This window comes from Giraffa tippelskirchi, chromosome 7, assembly GCF_054371585.1.
Source record: "Giraffa tippelskirchi isolate mGirTip1 chromosome 7, T2T-mGirTip1v1.2.pri, whole genome shotgun sequence".
NCBI classification, from domain to species: domain Eukaryota; kingdom Metazoa; phylum Chordata; class Mammalia; order Artiodactyla; family Giraffidae; genus Giraffa; species Giraffa tippelskirchi.
In genome coordinates this window covers 47460218-47479589 of record NC_137281.1, presented here as the reverse complement: position 1 = coordinate 47479589, position 19372 = coordinate 47460218, and the positions used below count along the sequence as shown (strand labels likewise).

At 49.8% G+C, this 19372-nt stretch overlaps 1 protein-coding gene and 1 pseudogene across 6 annotated transcripts in view; one reads left to right on the top strand and one right to left on the bottom strand.

Moving 5' to 3' along the window:
* KLHDC4 (kelch domain containing 4) overlaps positions 1-19372 on the bottom strand; it is a 37288-nt gene that overhangs the window by 2545 nt on the left and 15371 nt on the right. For all 6 annotated transcript variants that reach the window (XR_014060315.1, XM_081513353.1, XM_081513349.1 and 3 more), the window contains 4 exons: positions 7348-7440; positions 6175-6334; positions 1936-2011; positions 39-247 (listed from right to left, as the gene is read on the bottom strand). Coding sequence is in view for 5 of the 6 variants with exons in the window: in XM_081513349.1 (XP_081369475.1) it covers positions 39-247; positions 1936-2011; positions 6175-6334; positions 7348-7440 (538 nt within the window). In the remaining variant the exon portion in view is untranslated. The remainder of the gene's footprint in view (positions 1-38; positions 248-1935; positions 2012-6174; positions 6335-7347; positions 7441-19372) is intronic.
* On the top strand, positions 12515-17823 carry LOC145512399 (large ribosomal subunit protein uL1 pseudogene; annotated as a pseudogene).

Sequence of the window (19372 nt, the reverse complement as noted above, 5' to 3'; positions counted from 1 at the left end):
GGGTGAGGGAGGTGTCACAGGCCCGGGGCCCACGCTACCTTCAGCTGCCCTGAGAACCAGCGGTTCCTGATGGGGTCGTAGAAGTGCAGGTCGTTGAGGAAGTCCCCCTCCAGGCTCTCCTCCTCCTCCTCGTCACACACCCCTCCGAAGAGCAGCGTCTGGTGGTTCAGGGCCACAGCCACAGAGAATCCGGACCTCGGCGTGGGCTTGGCTCCAGAAGGGTTAATCCGTGTCCATGACCACTTGCCTGCCGAGGAGAGGAGGTGGGGACCCATGGACTGGCAGGAGGGCGCAGCCGTGGTCTGTGATCATGTGTCCTCCTCGAGGGCCAGTCTACACTGTGGTCACCCATCCATGCAGCCTCCCGACATTCGCCTGGGGTACTGAGCAGTGATGCTGTGAAGGCAGGGGTGAAGAGGAGGCCGGCCCATTGGCTCTGGGACCCCCAACACCACACACTGGGGCAGGCCAGCACCGCAGTCCTGCCCTCTGGGAGGGCACTGGGTTTGTACAATAACCCTCAAGAGGGGGTTGGGCGTGGTATGTGAGGTAGTCTCCCCAGCGCATTTAGAAAAGGACAGGGATGTTTTGTGTAATGAAGCAACCCACAGCAATCATTCCCTGAAAGCACGAACCCAGCTGCATGCATTAGCAGACCATAAGGTCACCCATGACAATCAGCGTCTCAGTGTTTAAATAAGAGAGTGTCAGCGTGCCTTGCATGAGGTCAGGGAGTGGGGGGGAGATACTCCCCCAACTATGAAAGGGGCTCTACACTTTGGCTCCATGTCCCCATCAACTCTGCACCTGAGAAACGCCTTGTACGGAAAGAATGTCTCAGCAGGAAAGAGGACAGGTCCCTGCCCAGCAGGCCCCTGGTCCTGCAGAGATGTGCCTCCCAGGGCCAGGGAGCAGCCCAGGACCAGACAGGCCCCGTCCCTTTAGGCCTCTCTCCCACCACTGGCACCATGCAAGCTAACCACCTCCCCCGCAACTCCCCTTTTTTTTTTTTTTTGGAGAAAAGCCAGTAAAAAGCACTGTTATTGCAATAATAAAACTTAAACTCATATGTAGTGCAGGGGATGGCAGTAGGGTAGGGGAGTAGGCAGTGATTTCTCTCACCAAATCACTATCTTTTGAGCTTTAAAAAATTAACAATTGGAAGCTACCTAAATGACCACTGACAGAAGGAATGGATGAAGAAGATGTGATACAGACATACAATGGAATATTACTCAGTCATTAAAAAGAATGAAATAATGCCATTTGCAGCAACATGGATGGACCTAGAGATGATCATACTAAGTAAGATAAATATATGAGATCATTTATGTGTGGAATCTAAAAAAAAAAAAACGATACAAGTGAACTTATTCACAAAACAGAAACAGACTCACAGACATAGAAAACAAATTTAGGATTACCAAAGGGGAAGGGTGTGGAGGGATAAATTAGGAGTATGGGATTAACAGAGACACACCACTATGTGTAAAATCAACAAAAACCTACTGTGGAGCACAAGACCTCTACTCAGTATTTGATAACCTGTAAAGAAAAACCGTCTGAAAAGTAACATATATACTTGTATATAACTGAATCACCCTGCTGAGTACTAGAAATTAACACAGCATTAAACATTAACTAGACTTCAATTAACAAAAAAGAACAGTGGTGACTTCAACCCCACCAAAAGCCTTCCAGGAGTCTACGTCCTGACACTGAGCAGGAAGGAACGAGAGATGACACAGGCACCGTGGCGGACCGACACCACCGGGGTTTTTAACTCAGTGTGTCCTCAGTGCCCCGGAGGGGACGTGGGAGCTGTTCGTGAGGTGTCCGATGGCCTGGGGCTCCCTGCCAGCCCCAAACCCTCTGCCTGCCTGCCCGCCAACACACAGCCACCCATGTGGCTTGTCCCTGGCACAGCGCACACACCTTCTCTCCCCTCCTCAGCCTTCAGCAGGAACATGTCGGAGTGCTGGGTGCCTCTGTCCACATCTTTCCTGACTCTCTGCAAAAGGAACAGGGAGCCGTGAGAAGAACACGTGCCATGCCACACCACACCACGCACGGCCCCTCAAGCTCGCGGTCCCAGTTCCTATGTAGGTGACTCGGGAGCCTTCACTCAGATCAGCTTCAAAATCTGAAACACGACAGGTTCCCTCCAAGCCCATCCGCACAGACAGAATAAACGGCCACAGGTCGGGACACCCCAGAGCCCTCTGCTCAGGGCTATACCTGCGGCCGAGAGGCAAGCCCTGCTCGGGGTGGACGGGCTGGCGCAGGGACTCCTCCTGTCATCACACAGCCACCCTCTGCCATCACCCCATGTACCCTCCATCCCCATCACCTCCGAATAACAGGACTCAAGCTTCGGTCCAAGGACCAGCTGAAACTCTGCAGACGCCAGCACAGTCACTCGCAAGCTTCGCTGAGCTCTCAGCAGCACTGCCTGCCTCACACCAGGCTCAGGGCCCGGGCAGGCGGGCACGTGGCTCTCTGGAGCACACCCAGTGCGCACACTGCACCTCCCCCCTCGGGGCACAGGCATCTGGACTGCGACCTGGCAGAACAGCTCTCCTGGGGGCTCCAGCTGCTGGGGGCAGCACCTTTAACTTTCAGGTCTTTGTCCTTCAAACACCCGATTTTTAATAAACTCTTAACTTCGGAATATTTCTATGTTTACAGAAAACCTGAGCAGCTGGTACGGAGAGTTCCCACATGCCCTGCACTGTTCCCCTTCCTGTTGACCCCCTGCCTTCGTGGGTGCGTGTGCACCATCAACGAGCCACCCTTGAGCCCAGGGCTCACTCACACTCCTGCTCTCCCCAACGTCCTTCTCCTGTCCCAGGGCCCACTAAGCTGTCGTGGATCCTTGGGCCTCCTGGGCCATGAAGACTGCTCAGACTGGCTTGTTTCTGGTGACCCTGACGTTGAGGAGTTCTCGTCGTGTGTCCTGTAGAGCGTCTCCACTGGGCCTCCTCCGACACTGTTCTCATGACTGGACAGGCTATGGGTTGCGGGTGGGGTCTCAGAGGTCAAGTGCCCTTCCATCCCACCCTACCAAGGGTGCATGCTGTCACCATGACCACCATCGCAGACGTGGACCTGGGTCACCTGGCTGACGTGTTCATCGGGTTTCTCCATGGTCCAGTTACTGCCCCCAGCCCAACTTTCCCGCCTGTCCTCGTGGGAAGAGCATCCCTCTGTCCAGCCCCTCTAACGGGGGCTGGGGGGGCGTGCTCCACCTCCTGGAGGGTGGAGGGCCTGCCTGGGGGTGGAACAGTGCACAGTCTGCCTGCCTCTCCTCCCCATGGACTGAATTTATTCAGTCACTGGCTTGTCATCACCTGCACCCGTGCACCGTTGGGTCCCCTCTGGACTACAGTCTGACACCACCTGACTCACTCTGCTGCTCATAGGCCTCCAGCTCTGGTCCCTGGGGACCCTTTAGGGCGGGTCATGAGCCCCTGATGCGCCCCACTGGCGCAGGTTTCTTGGGTTTCCTGGGCCCCGGCACCGTTCACATACTTCCTGTCCCAGTTCTGGAATCAGCCACTTCCCCATGGAGCCCTGTGACTTCACTGGATACAGTCCTAGAATCCCAGGTCTGGGTATAAGGCCTTATCACTGAGCGGTATGGTTTTGTTCTCTCAGCCGACATGTGCATAATTCACCTTGTCTTGTTTACTAATGAGTACGTGTTGTGTTTACTGTAAGGGGGAAAGCTATTTTCCTTTTGGAAAACAAAACAATCCACCTGTCCGTGACTGGACTGTGGCCTGAGCATCCTAGAACCAAGGACGAGGCCGGGCCCCTGCCTCCTCTTTCGTCCGCGGGGACGCTCACAGTCAGGCAGCCAGCCTCTGCGCGCCAGTCCCCGAGACGGAGAGTCTTCCCATTCTGCAGGCTGACCAGGAAGTGGTCGCCACTCCCAGGCCCACCCTCCAGGCCAACGCCCTTAGCACTCACGGGAGCTAAGCCCACACCAAGGCCTCAGCCACGGGGGCACATAAGGGAAGTGGGTGCCGCTGGCGGGTCACTAGAAACCAGTCACAGCCAGCGCAGCCCTTTCCCTCGTCCCCCCGCACCTGCAGTATCTATGGTGTTGCTCCACCAACAGCAACCATCTTTCCTAGACCAATGAGCAGAGTGGGTCTTCCTCGCTGTCATGTGTAAATATGCCCCCGTGGCCTGTGAGCCAGAGTCCCTCCTGAGCAGGCACTCTGTCTGCCGGGTCTACGGCTTCCACAGTGCGGCCGGGGTGCAAGGATGCTGCAGCCGTCAGGGCTCCTCCTGAAGTGTGCAACGCCACCATTCCACCCCGCGATCCTCACAGGGGTGACTGGAGGCCACTGTGCGCTGGCTTCTCCCGTGGTGGCCTATGCTGTCCTTCCCGGTGACACGCAGCACGCTGGCACGACACTCAGCCATTCCACTGGAGGACACGGGGTGGGCATGACCCCCGGGGGCTGTGACGCGTCCACTTGGGGTCTCGGCTGTCCTCCAGAGTAAGCAGATGTTAATTCCACAGAGGGGTGACTCGGGCGCGCACTTCACACATGATTCCTTCCTCTGCTCACACGGACATCTGAGAGACATGTGCCAAGTGTGACAGCGCTAAGCTGTCACAGCACAACCGTCAGTGACCCCAGAGCCCAGGACAGCCTGTGCACGCACCCCCACGCCCTCCTGCCTGGACCACGAGTTCTGGACACGTGTCCTGAGTCTCCTGCTGCCCCAGCCTCACACTCAGAGCCGGGCCCTTCAACTGTCAGCAGGAGACAGCCCTGGCCAGGCTCCTGACTTCGGTGTGCCTGGTCCCAGCAGGGGGGGCGCTCTGGTGCTCCAAGGGCGGCACTGCAGTGGACTGGACTCCCGGCCATTCTGAGAAAGGACTCCAACAGCGCTGGGGCAGGACTGGAGCAGGGGCGTGGGGGCACCGGGCTGAGGGAGACTAAGCTGCCAGGGAGGGGCCAAGGACCCCACGTCACTGCTGGCCTGAGCGCTGAGACACAGCAGCAGCCTGACAGCAGAGCAAGAGGCCTGGGCAGCATGGGGGGACACCAGGGGAGGGCACGCTGGACCGCCTCGCAGCAGGTGGATGAACAACCCTACTGTGTGTGCTGGAGGCACCCTCTGGACAGGTCAGGACGCACTGCTGTAAACCTGCCAGGACTGCTTCTTGGCTCTGTGTCCGAAAGAGTGGAGGCACATGGGGCCTTCCTTCGCCTGCCAGCATGACTGCCGGCCAGAAGCCGCCCTCAGCACCTTGGCAACAAGAGGTCGGTCTTTATCACCACTTCACACTGGTTCTGCTGGACAAACAATGGCAGGAATTTTTCAGAACTGTCTTGGGGTGATGATGGCTGAGGTCCCCAGACGGAACACAGAAGCCACCAAGAGGTCGATCCTCATGAGCTAAGTGCTTGCTGGTACAGGCTGCCTCACTGGATGCTGCCCAGCTCAGCCAGACGCCATGAGCTGGGTGGTGACCTGGGGAGGAGGAGCCACATGCTGCTCCTGTGACGGGTGTCCATACCCAGATGAACCACACCATCACACCATCTTTCACCAATCCTGGTAAACCTCCGTGAGGGTAAACAGACCAGCTTCTATACTCCATCCAGTGCCAGGGCCTGTCATCAGTAGGCTCTGAATCGTGGTGCTGGGACAGCCCCCTGGCTGGCTGTGCAACTGTAGAAGAGCAGTGGTGGGAAATGAGACCCTGCCTTGATTAAAGCAGGGTCAGCCTAACGCAGCTTGCTGTTCGTCATCTTGCTTGGCTCTGCAGAGCATCTGCTGTGATTAAGAGGCAGCTCTGGCCACAGCCCATGTCTCTCACACCTGGACGAGGCCAGGGCAGGTCACAACTGCAGAAAACTGTCCGTTTTCCTTTCCAGAGAGAGGTTTGACCACTGGCTTAGTGGGGTGGGGCAGAGCGGAAGGAGGAGGGAGGGGCATCTCATGGCACGTGGGTGAGAACGCAGCAAGGCTGTACAGAACCTCAGTGTGTTCACAGAGGAGCAGACAACACACCTCTGTCCATATCTCATATAAACAATAGAAAAGACTGTTCACGTTAAACTAATACGCACTCTTATTTGAGGTTCTCATTGCTGGCAAGACTGAAAGCACAGCAGACAGAAGTCCCCTGCATCCCACACGTCTTACCTGTTTTGAGTAGCCACCATAGATGATGATGTTGCCCTGAGGGGTGACGGTCATCTGGCAGCCTGACCGGGGTGTGGGCCCAGTCCCAGATGGGGACAGCTTGCTCCACGTGAAAGTGTCCAGGTTGAAGGCATACACATCATTGTAATAGATGTAATCTCTGTTGTGATACAGGAACAAAAACAAAGAGGCAGCAACATGAAAACGTGAACTTTGTTCAAAATAAAGGTACCTTTCCTACACACTGTGCCTTCTGCGGCATTCCAATAGGCACAGTGGCCCTGCTCACTCCACACTCCTGGGGCCTCAGGGGCCAAGTGCTCAAAACACAGATGGGGCCTTGAGAAGGGAGACGTATGGGGAAGGATGGGTCTGCCCAAGTCACACACAGGGGGAATGGTGTCCTGAGGGAAGGTCACAGGCAGCCACGGGCAAGGGGCTCAGGTCAGTCACATGATGAGAGAGCTGGGCCTGCTTCCACAGGAAGGACACACGGACACGTGGGAGGAGCAAGTAGCTCCACCGTCAGACACGATTCCTGTCGCTCCTGCTGCACTCGGGTCACCCAGGTCCGGGGCCCTGCACCCACACGCAGGCCACTGTGGCCCCGGGAGGCCCATCCACAGCAGGGCACTGGGAACGAGACAGGGGCGCATGTGAACTCTCTGACCTGCTCCCACCACCAAATGCACCCTTACGTGGGAGGAAGGCTTTTAGTAGGTGAACTAAGGAAGCTAGGGGCTCAGTTCTTAAAAGACTTCATCACATTCCACTGGTTTCTCAGATTTCACATAGCAGATATCTAGCAAAAAAATTCTGCTCTGCATGTAGGATAAATAAAACTGTAATTGGATTCTCAAGATCGAACTAATTTGTTTGATACAGATGGTGACCACACAGATTATCTCTTCGAGAAACTTTAAATTTTTTCTCTACTCTTGAAACACTTCATAAACAGTCATTTTAACAATTATGAAGAATTCCACAACAGGGACAGCAGAGCAGTAAACCAAGCTCGGGGCCCTCCTGTGCGACTGCCCAAGCGATGTGCCCATGCCATTAGCCCTGGTTTTATGGGGTGGGCAGCATCCTCCACGTGTGTTCCAACCGGCTCTCCCCAGAGAGCCCCCTCTTTACTGCACCAGGAAAGAGGATCCTCCTGTTGGTACTGACCTTGTACTCTCATGGAAGCCACCAAAAAGGATTAACTGTCTCTTCCAGGCCACCATCCGATGTCCACTCCGGCCTGAAGGACCACCTGGTGATCTAAAATTGAAAACACAAAAAACAGGCACTTGGCAGGCGGAGGAGGAGGACATGGAGCTCGTGAGCTCCCACAAACACATCAAAGCACGTCTACAAGTGGAACGACTCAAACAGAGCATCTACTAAATGGCAGGCAGAAGACCTCAGACTTCAAAAAGCGCGAGAAAACCTCCACGTAACCAGGCAGGAGAAAAGAAAAAAGCAAACAAACTGAACAGATGTGAAAGGGGACCCACACCCAGGGAGGGGCTGAGGAGGGAGGGAGGCTCTGCACCCGGGGCAGGCCCCTCACCGGCGGGGAGACCAGCCTGGACGTAGGAGGGGCTTTGGAGCCTCAGAGAAGAGCATGGGACCCGGTGAGCAGAAGGCACAACAGAGTGACCTGCACGGTCACCCAGGTCCGGGGCCCTGCACCCACACGCAGGGAGTGCCACCCTGCACTCCCCAGACTCAGACGCTCGTCCACAGCTGCGTGCGGGGACCGCATGCTTGATGCCTGGGCATCAGAGGGCAGATCCAGGGGGAGAATTGGGCTTAGCTGCACAGAGACAGCCTGAAGAGGTTGGACTATGGCCACTGAGGGTGCAGTGGGAAGAAGCCTGGGCCCACAAGAGGCAAGGCGCCATTGCTGGGGGCACACAAAGGAGGGGCAGGACCACCATAGAGCTTCCTTCCTTGCACACATACTCTCAGGGAACAGGACACACCTACATGAACGCCAAAGACACGCATGGGCGTCAAAACAGCTAAGACACCCACGAGCAGGCCCCAAGCGCTGCCCCCGCCACCACAAGATCCATGAGCAGGTACCAGGCACTGTTCCCACTGTATGAGAAGGACACAGTCCACCACTGCCGTCAAGAGACCGGCGAGCACGTGACAAGTGCTGCCCTCCCCCCAGTCTGGGGAGTGGCGCAAGTTGCGCCAGGTGCCCGTCACTGTCCCTGCTGTCTCAGGAGCTCGCAGGCTGCCACCACTGTGGGGACCCACAAGCAGGCACTGACCACTGCCCCCGCCATACCAGGAGCATGCACGGGCCACACCACCTGCACACCCCATTCAAGGGGATAACACAAGGAAAGGGGCAGCACGCACCCAAACTGAAGAAAGAGCCGCATGTCACATCAAAGACCCGGCACAGTCCAATAAACAAACATTTTTTTAAAGAGATATACACACAAGCAAGTTCAGTTCAGTCGCTCAGTCATGTCCAACTCTGCAACCCCATGGACTGCAGCACGCCAGGCCTCCCTGTCCATCACCAACTCCCAGAGCTTACTCAAACTCATGTCCATTGAGTCAGTGATGTCATCCAAAAGCTAAGGTAATTTAGCACCACCAAACCAGCTTTATGACAAATTTTAAAAGAACTTCTCTAAGCAGAAAATGCCGTTAACTAGAAACAAGAAAATTATGAGGAGAAAAGCTCATCAGTAAAGGCAAACACACAGTAAAGGTAGGAAATGACCCACACAAAAATATGACACCAAAGTCAGCAATTGTGAGGAGAATATAAATGTAGGATATCGGAAGTACATTTGAAATTAAGACACCAGCAACCTGAAACAATCTTGTATATATATATAAATAGACTGCTTTATCAAAGCCTCACAAGGGAGACTCCTTGGTGGCACGGTGGACAGGAATCCGCCTGCCAATGCAAGGGACACAGGTTCGATCCCTGGTCTGGGAAGATCCCACGTGCTGCAGAGCAACTAAGCCCAGGTACCACAACTACCGAAGACCATGCACTCTAGAGCCCGTGTGCTGCAACTACTGAGCCCATGCACCGCAGCTGGAGAGTCCACATGTCACATCTAAGACCCAAACCAGCCAAATAAACAAACAGTTGTTTAAAAAACTCCTTATGTAACAAATTGCCAGCCACAGGTGTTAGCTTCTGCAAAATGCATTAAATGACACATTAGAGTAGATGGGCTTAAGTGATAGTTATACAACATCCCACCTGAAAGCAGCAGAATACACATTCCTCTCAAGTGCACACAGAACATTCTCCAGGACAGATCACAAGCTGGGTCACAAAGCAAGCTGCAGTAATTTTAAGAAAACCTGAAATCATATCGAGCATCTTTTCAGACCACAATGCTATGAGACAAAAATCAATCATAAGAACTTTAAACAACACAAACACGTGAAGGCTAAACAACGTTATTAAACAACCAATGTATCACTGAAAAAATCAAAGAGTAAATAAAAAAAAAACCTAGAAACAAATGACAACAAAAACATGGCAATCCAAAACTTATGGGACACGGCAAAAGCAGTTCTAAGAGGGACGTTTATAGCAATACAATCTTATCTCGGGAAACAAGAAAAGTCTCCAACAAAAAAACCTAACCTTACACTGAAAGCAACTAGAGAAAGAAGTAGAAACAAAACCCAAACTTAGCAGAAGGAAAAAAAATCATAAAGAACAGAGCAGAAATAAATGTAATAAAAAGGAAACAACAGAAAAGATTAATGAAACTAAAAGCTGATTCTTTGAAAAGATAAACAAAATTGATAAGCCTTTACCCAGACTCACCAAGAAAAAAAGGGAGAGGGGTCAAATCAATAAAATTAGAAACGAAAAAGGAGAAGTTACAACTGACATCACAAATACAAAGAATCACAAAAGACTACTACAAGCAACTATATGCCAATAAAATAAGACAACCTAGAAGAAACAGACAGATTCTTAGACAGGTTCTAACTTTTCCAGACTGAACCAGGAAGAAGTAGAAAATATGAACAGACCAATCACAAGTACTGAAATTGAAACTGCGACTTAAAAACTTCCAACAAACAATAGTCTAGGACCAGATGGCTTCACAAATGAATTTTACCAAACATTTAGAGAAGAGTTAACACCTACCCTTCTGAAACTATTCCAAAAAACTGCAGAGGAAGAAACACTCCAAACTCATTCTATGGGGCCACTATCACTCTAATACCAAAATCAGACAAAGATACCATTAAAGAAAATTACAGGCCAACATCACTGATGAACACAGACACAAAAATTCTCAACAAAATGCTAGCAAACTAAATACAACAACATATTAAAAGGATCACACACCATGATCAAGTGGGATTTATCCCAAGAATGCAAGGATTCTTTGCAAATCAACCAGTGTGATACACCACATTAACAAACTGATGAATAAAAACCATATAATCATCTCAATAGATGCAGAAAAAGCTTTTGAAAAAACATCTCCAGAAAGTGGGCACAGAGTGAACCTAACTCAACATAAAAAAGGCAATATATGACAAGCTCACAGCTAACATCATTTTCAATGGTGAAAAGCTAACAGCATTTCCTCTAAAATCAGGTACAGAACAAAGATGTCCACTCTTGCCACTTTTATTCAATGCAGTTTTGGAAGTCCTAGCCATGGCAATCAGAGAAATTAAAAGCAATCCAAATTGGAAAAGAAGTAATTATCTGTCATTGTTTGCAGATGACATGCTACTATATACAGAAAATCCTCAACATGCTAACAGAAAACTATGAAAAAAAGAAGACTACTAGAGCTCATCAATGAATGCTCATCAATGAATTCGTTAAGGTTGTAGGATACAAAATACACAGAAACCTGTTGCATTTCTATATACTACAATGAAAGATCAGAAAGAGAAATTAACGAAGCAGTCCCATTTAACACCACATCAAAAAATAAATAAATAAAACACCTACGAATAAGTCTACCTAAGGAAACAAGAGACCTGTACTCAGACTTTAAGATGGTAATGAAAGAAACTGAAGATGGGGGGGGGGCGGCGGAGGGGGAGGAACTGAAACCAATACAAACAGATGGAAAGATATACCATGTTCCTTGATTGGAAGAATCAACGTTGTCAAAAAAAGGATACTACCCAAGGCAATCTACAGATTCAGTGCAATCCCTATTGAATTATCAATGGCATTTTTCATAGAACTAAGATTTTCATATTTGTATGAAAATACAAAAGACCTCAAATAGCCAAAACAATCCCAAGAAAGAGAACTGGAGCTGGAGGAACCAGACTTCCTGACACCAGACTATACTACAAAGCTACAGTAATCAAAGCAGTGGGGTATTGGTGAAAGAATAAACAAGTAGATCAGTGGAACAGAAAAGACAGCCCAGAAATAGATTTGCTAAGTATAGTCAACCAGGACTTCCCATGTGCTCCAGTGGCTGAGTCAGCCTGCCATGGTTTCAGGGAAGACCATGCATGCCATGGGGCAACAACAAAACCCATGCGACACACCTACTGAGCCCACGCAGAGCAACTGCTGAAGCCCACTCTCCCTAGAGCCCATGTCCCACAACAAGACAAGCCACTGCAATGAGAAGCCTGCGAGCCTGCGCACTGCAATGAAAAATGGTCCCCACTCGACCCACTGAGAGAAAGCCTGCGTGCAGCAAAGGACTCAGCACAGCCAAAAACTAACTAATCAATCTTTTTTAAAGTACAGCCAACTGATCTTTGACAAAAGAGCAAAGGCAATACAATAGAGCAAAGACAGTCTCTTCAACAAATGGAGCTGGATCAACTGGACGTCCAAATGCAAAAGAATGAAACTGGACACAAACCTTATGTGTCCTTTTGTAAACCTTTTGCAAAAAATACTCAAAATGGATCATAGGCCTACATGTAAAATAACAGACAGACAAGCTGGCTTCCCAGGTTGCTCAGCGGTAAAGAATTCACCTGCCAATGCAGGAGATGCAAGAGATGCAGGAGACGTGGGTTCAATCTCTGGGTAGGGAAGATCCCCCGGAGGAAGAAAGGGCAACCCACTCCGTACTGCTGCCTGGAGAACCCCATGGACAGAGGAGCCTGGTGCGCTGTAGTCCATGTGGTCACAAAGAGTCAGACATGACTGAGGGACTGAGCACGCATGTAAGCTGAACTGTATTAAAATTTAAAACTTCTGCTCTGCAAAAGATTTATCAAGAGAATTAGAAGTCACAGTCTGGAAGAAAATATTTGCAAAAACACACCTGATAAAGGACTGTTATCCAAAATACACAAACAACCCTTAAAACTCAAGAGTAAGGAAACAAATGACCTAAGAGCTGACATGGTCAAGCCAGGCCCGTCTGCCAGGCTACCTCTGCTCACCCTGTTCTGCAATGGTGCTGTCTCCATCTGGCTCTCCCACCTACACAATCCAACCACCAAGTCCAGGCTACAAAGAATGGTTACAACCTGAGCCCCCCAATCCAGCTCTTCTCTACAGAAGGCATTATTCTCCATTTATTTCCACTTTTTCTACAAAGCTTTCCCCCAAACCATGGGCCCTAAAAGATACAACAGAGACTCTCAAAATGCAAGAGAAGCTCGAGCTGCCCAACCCAGCATCTCCCCACCAGCAAATCTCAGATGAACGACTCATCACACATGGCCATGAGGACCCCCAGGGTCCTCCCTTATTCCAATCTAGAACAAATCCCTTTCTCTCACCTTTCCTCAAATGCCTCATCACCCCTGTCTCTCTCTCCTAACGCCCAGTTTATGAACTTCCCTTTTAACGTGTCATTCAAACTGACCAATGTACTCAGCCATGGAAAGTCAACCAAAAACTACCTGTCCCTGAAGACTATATCCTGCTAATCCAATCTTTAAGCATCAGTCTTGGGGAGATTGGGAAAGACTAGAGATCTCTTCAAGAAAATTAGAGATACCAAAGGAACATTTCATGCAAAGATAGGCTCGATAAAGGACAGAAATGGTATGGACCTAACAGAAGCAGAAGATATTAAGAAGAGGTGGCAAGAATACACAGAAGAACTGTACAAAAAAGATCTTCACGACCCAGATAATCACGATGGTGTGATCACTCACCTAGAGCCAGACATCCTGGAATGTGAAGTCAAGTGGGCCTTAGAAAGCATCACTACGAACAAAGCTAGTGGAGGTGATGGAATTCCAGTTGAGCTATTTCAAATCCTCAAAGGTGATGCTGTGAAAGTGCTGCACTCGATATGCCAGCAAATTTGGAAAACTCAGCAGTGGCCACAGGACTGGAAAAGGTCAGTTTTCGTTCAAATCCCAAAGAAAGGCAATGCCAAAGAATGCTCAAACTACCGCACAATTGCACTCATCTCACATGCTAGTAAAGTAATGCTCAAAATTCTCCAAGCCAGGCTTCAGCAATACGTGAACCGTGAACTTCCAGATGTTCAAGCTGGTTTTAGAAAAGGCAGAGGAACCAGAAATCAAATTGCCAATATCCGCTGGATCATCGAAAAAGCAAGAGAGTTCCAGAAAAACATCTATTTCTGCTTTATTGACTATGCCAAAGCCTTTGACTGTGTGGATCACAATAAACTGTGGAAAATTCTGAAAGAGATGGGAATACCAGACCATCTGACCTGTCTCTTGAGACACCTATATGCAGGTCAGGAAGCAACAGTTAGAACTGGACATGGAACAACAGACTGGTTCCAAATAGGAAAAGGAGTACGTCAAGGCTGTATATTGTCACCCTGCTTATTTAACTTACATGCAGAGTACATCATGAGAAACGCTGGGCTGGAAGAAACCCAAGCTGGAATCAAGATTGCCGGGAGAAATATCAATAACCTCACATATGCGGATGACACCACCCTTATGGCAGAGAGTGAAGAAGAACTAAAGAGCCTCTTGATGAAGGTGAAAGAGGAGAGTGAAAAAGTTGGCTTAAAGCTCAACGTTCAGAAAACTAAGATCATGGCATCTGGTCCCATCACTCCATGGGAAATAGATGGGGAAACAGTGGAAACAGTGTCAGACTTTATTTTTTTGGGCTCCAGAATCACTGCTGATGGTGACTGCAGCCATGAAATTAAAAGACGCTTACTCCTTGGAAGGAAGGTTATGGCCAACCTAGATAGCATATTGAAAGGCAGAGACATTACTTTGCCAACAAAAGTCCGTCTAGTCAAGGCTATGGTTTTTCCAGTGGTCATGTATGGATGTGAGAGTTGGACGGTGAAGAAAGCTGAGCGCCAAAGAATTGATGCTTTTGAACTGTGGTGTTGGAGAAGACTCTTGAGAGTCCCTTGGACTGCAAGGAGATCCAATCAATCCATCCTAAAAGAGATCAATCCTGGGTGTTCATTGGAAGGTCTGATGTTGAAGCTGAAGCTCCAATACTTTGGGCACCTCATGCGAAGGGTTGACTCATTGGAAAAGACCCTAATGCTGGGTAGGATTGGGGGCGGGAGGAGAAGGGGACGACAGAGGATGAGATGGTTGGATGGCATCACCGACTCGATGGACATGGGTTTGGGTAGACTCCGGGAGTTGGTGATGGACAGAGAGGCCTGGTGTGCTGCAGTTCATGGGGTCGCAAAGAGTCGGACACAACTGAGCGACTGAACTGAACTGAACTGAACTTGGGGTAGCATCACCATATGCAGACGACAACCAGGATTTCAACATACTAAATCCTTCTTCCCTTCTAGCAAGGGCAGTTCTTTCAAATGCAACCTACAAGGAAAACTCAACCCCACTTCAATTTCACCTTGCTTGATTTGGTCCACAAAGATGATTTTGGAAGCTAAATCTGCCAACCAACTTATCTGCTTTCCCTCCTAGCTTTTTATCACCCACAAATCAAGTAAGCATGTTTTCTCATGTAAATTCATGATAAAAAAACACCAGAAGGACAAGGTTCAGAAGGAGGGGCTGTGCCAGGCCATGACACCACAGGTCCACGCCTGTGCTCTCTGCAGAGAGGAAGCAGCGCTGTCCTCAGGGCAGGCCGCAGGCGGAAGTGGCTGCACCTCCTCCCCAGGCCCCCGTGCTGGATGCCGCAGTGACGAGCCACACCATACAGCCAGCTACACAGCAGAGAAGGTGAATGAGAAGAACAGCACCCTGCTGGGTGCGCAGCAGACTCCCCTTCAGAGAAACTTTCTGTTGTAACACTTTACAAATACACAACCTGGGGAACAGGTTTTCATTCAAAAGCTAGTAGGTTTGCTTCCAATTCTACCTCAAGAAAAGGTACACAGGAGAGCCCAAATGCTCCCAGTGTTCCTCTAGTAACCGTGACTGCAGAAGCCCAGTGACCTATGGAAACACTGCCAGCAAGCCAAGCCGCCTCTAGATGACTCCCAGGGTGGCCAGGTCAGGGCCTCCCGCCCAAGAATCTGAAGGGAGTGTCATCCTTCCGTGGGCCAGGCACAGAGGACTCAATTACGTTTCCTGGCAGTAGCCAAGTATCGCTGTGTTTTGTAACCAAAACAGGAATTTTTTTTCTATAAAAAGGCTCTATATACCCCATCAGAAAAATAAACTCACCCAAAAAAACCTGTTTATATTTGAATCTTCAACAGGCACTTTTCAACTGCCGTCACTCCTAAATATGGAGTCTTAAAAAATTCACATGTCCTACTCAGCCAGATCTGTAAGCGGCACAAAAATACATGTGTCCTGCCGTGGGAGGGAGAGCTTTCAGCACATCCGAGTTACGTGTGGTGCAGCACTCTGGCAGGGCACGCTGCCACTCAGCATCACCCAGGCCCTTTCCAACCCGCCGCTACAATGACATTTACAGAAAATGCACACACATCAAGTAACTCCAGGGGCTTCGGATACAAACAGAGAGTTAGGCACTCAGTATGCAAATGCATCCCCAAGTTATTTTAAAGTTTACACCTTACAAAAGATATGCCATAGTACCACGCTGTTCCTGAGACATTTACTGAGCAGAGGAAAAATTTCTCTCTTAACCCCAGAGATTCAAGGCCACACAGGCTGAGCTGATGGATAACTTGATCTAGCGGCCCATCCTCAGAAAAAGAAGGGACGTTCCTGCAAGAGGGGTTCTGACATGGCCGGAAGCCAGACTCGAACCACAGGCAACAGCATCTTCCCCATAACCAAACAGGTACCTTCAGAATCCGGCCCCACTTTTCCAAGCACCACTCAAAAAACAGATTTGGGGGGTTTTAAGTATTTAATTACGTTGCACAGAATAATTAGCAAGAGTCTCTACAATCCAGGCAGCCTATCAGAGCTGTGTCCTTTTAACTATTACGATCAGTAATGAAACCACCATTTGTGGGGTGTTCATATAATAATAAACTACCACAGAGGAGTCTGTGCTGTGAGAGACAGGCACTCAGTAGTTCAGCAGTGTCCTACTCTTTGTGACCGCATGGGCTATAGCCTGTCAGGCAGCTCTGTCCATGGAATGTTTCAGGCAAGAATACTGGAGGAGGTTGCCATTTCTTCCTCCAGGAAAGACAGGAGACGGGACAGGTGGGTAAATGCCGACTCCTGCCTTGCACGTCCACGAACACAGCCCACTCTCCTCCCCTACTTTCTGGAGGAAATGCAGCTGAGGATAGGAAGAGAGGCTGTATATGTTATGAAAGTAAAAACAGAATTAGTAGACAGAATCTTAAAATCAGGTCAGTTGTGCAGACATCTACCACTGATGGCAGAGACTGAAGGGACTCTCAACACATCTGGTAAAGCTGGTCACACTTGCCCAACATAAATCGGGAGGCTGTGCTGACATTTAAGCTCTGGTCTCCTTGACATCAGTAACACCAGGACTTTTCCTCTTGTTTTCAAACTGTTATGATGTCTATTAAACGTTGCTAAAATGGAGAGTGTGCATAAAAGAAGACAGCAAAGACTCGAAAGGGGCTACTCGTAAATGTGCTATAGAAACGTGAGTAGGGCAAACATGAAGGACAAAGCGGATGTCTGGGAATCATGCTGCTTCCCAGGAGAAAAGCCTGCTTAAAAGCCAAGAAGGGACTTCCCTGGTGGTCCGTGGTTAAGACTATGCACTCCCAACACCGGGGCATGGGTTCGAACATTGGTCAGGGAACTAAGACCCCACACTGCATGGTGTGGCCAAAACAACAACGAAAAGAACTATGACCCTCAAACGCTTCTCAGGACCATCAAGCTTAAGCCCACTCCCCGCCCCTATTCTCCATACATGCTCTAGGGGACCAGCAGCACTGTGATAAGACCAATGCTGTGGGTATCCCCCACGTGGACATCAAGGCACTGAAGGACTTCAACAGGAATAAGAAGCTGGCCAAGAAGTACGATGTGGTTTTGGCTTCAGAGTCTGATCAAGTAGACCCCACAAATGTGGGGCCCAGGCCTGAAGAAGGCTGGCAGGTTCCCTTCCTTGCAGACCCACAATGAGGACACAGAGGCCAAAGTGGATGAAGTGAAGTCCAGTGTCAAGTTCCAGATGGAGATGGTGCTGGGTCTGGCAGTGGCTGCTGGCCCCGTGGAGATGACAGACAAGGAGCTCAGGCACAATATCCACTAGCTGTCAACTTCCTGGTGTCATTGCTCAAGAGAAACTGGCAGAATGTCCAGGTTTCATACATTAAGAGCACCGTGGATCAGCCCCTGCGCCAGTACTGAGGCATGGCTTCATAAACCCTAATTCAAAGCTGAGAAAGGGACTACAGACCCTGGTGCTGATATAACCCCACCTCTGCGGCCTTCACTGTTGGGTAACCTTTTCTCACTCTCTCTTTCCTTCAAACTACCCCTACAAGACTGAAAAACACTTCTTGGAAAACGAAGGCAGAGTGCGGGGCCAAATCCCGGAGTCTGGAGAAACTCGGTTCACAGTGAACCCCTGCTGCACTTTTCCCAGGAAGGGAGCCCACACCATGTGGATTCCCGTGGGCTCAGCAATATTCCCCAGAAATAGCAAAACCAGCCTTCACTTTGGCCGAAGCTCCTTCCCTCTTCTTCTCGGTCAGTAAGAAAAAATTACAGAGAAGCTGCCAGCAGCCGCCCCTCTCCCCACCGTGGCTGTTATGTCAGCGTATTAATAACCAAGCCCAGTGACCAGCAGCAGCAGCTCCAAGACAAAGCCCACCCAGAGTAATCAGGCCACCGGCTTCTCTGCAGCTATGCTGGGCTTTGTCAACTAGGCCCTCACGTCCCTGCCAAACAAGCAGGGAGATGCTTTCATTTTGCAATAAGTAGTAAGTTACAGAAGCCATATCCACACTTTTTCATTGTGAAGGATCTAAGAGGCATTTTACCTGAGTTTTCTTATAGGGCAGCAGACATTTTTCATATTAATGAACAGTGCCTAAGATAAGCATGTGACCTGCTGGTAGGCAAGGCCTCCAGCTGAGATCCAGGGCCGTCTGGATCAGGGTCACTGAGGAGTAGGGAGGGGTTGCTGTCAAATGCAGATTCCTGAGCCCCATTTTAAAGCAGCTCTGTATCAGACAACATCTGAAGGGAGGAGGGCAAGCACATGCATCTTCAGAACTCCCCAGGCATCACAGTCCAAGAATCACCAACACATGTGTTCTCTCAGCTTTGGGCCCTCCCCGCAGGCTGACAAGTCTCCCAGCCACTCCACCACCAACTCGTGCCATGAAACCTCCTGAGTCCTACAGGACACCCCTTCTTCGTGCAGATGAGGCAGCTGCCCTGCGTAGTGCCCGCTGCACTGTGAAGTGAGGATGGAGCCTGAGAACAAGTAGAAACACCCCAGATAAGACCCCTGGGCGCTGCTCAGAGCTGTGCCTGCAGTGCCATGGGAGAAGGCTCTAGGAACACATGCCCTCTGACTGGAAAGTCTACTTCTGGGCCAGTTTAAAGGTTACTGAATGATAAAAAATAAACCTAACTAAGACTCCTAAGAGCAGGTATGTGAAACGTTCCTGGGGTGAGGTGGGGGAGGGGGGACTGAGGATTAGAAAGGTGTTAATTCTCCCTAGGTGCAACCTACAAACTGCAATCCAATCGAAATCCCATTGGAATGGTTAATGACAAAACCTGAAAAATTGATCCTAAAGCTCTTATGAAAACAATGAGTGCAGGACAAAGAAATTTTTTAAGTAAATGAGAAAAATCTTCTGGCTATAAAACCATATAGCAATTTAAATGGAGCAATACTAGAACAGGTGCAAACAGAAGATCCAGGTGTCAGAAGAAAACTTGG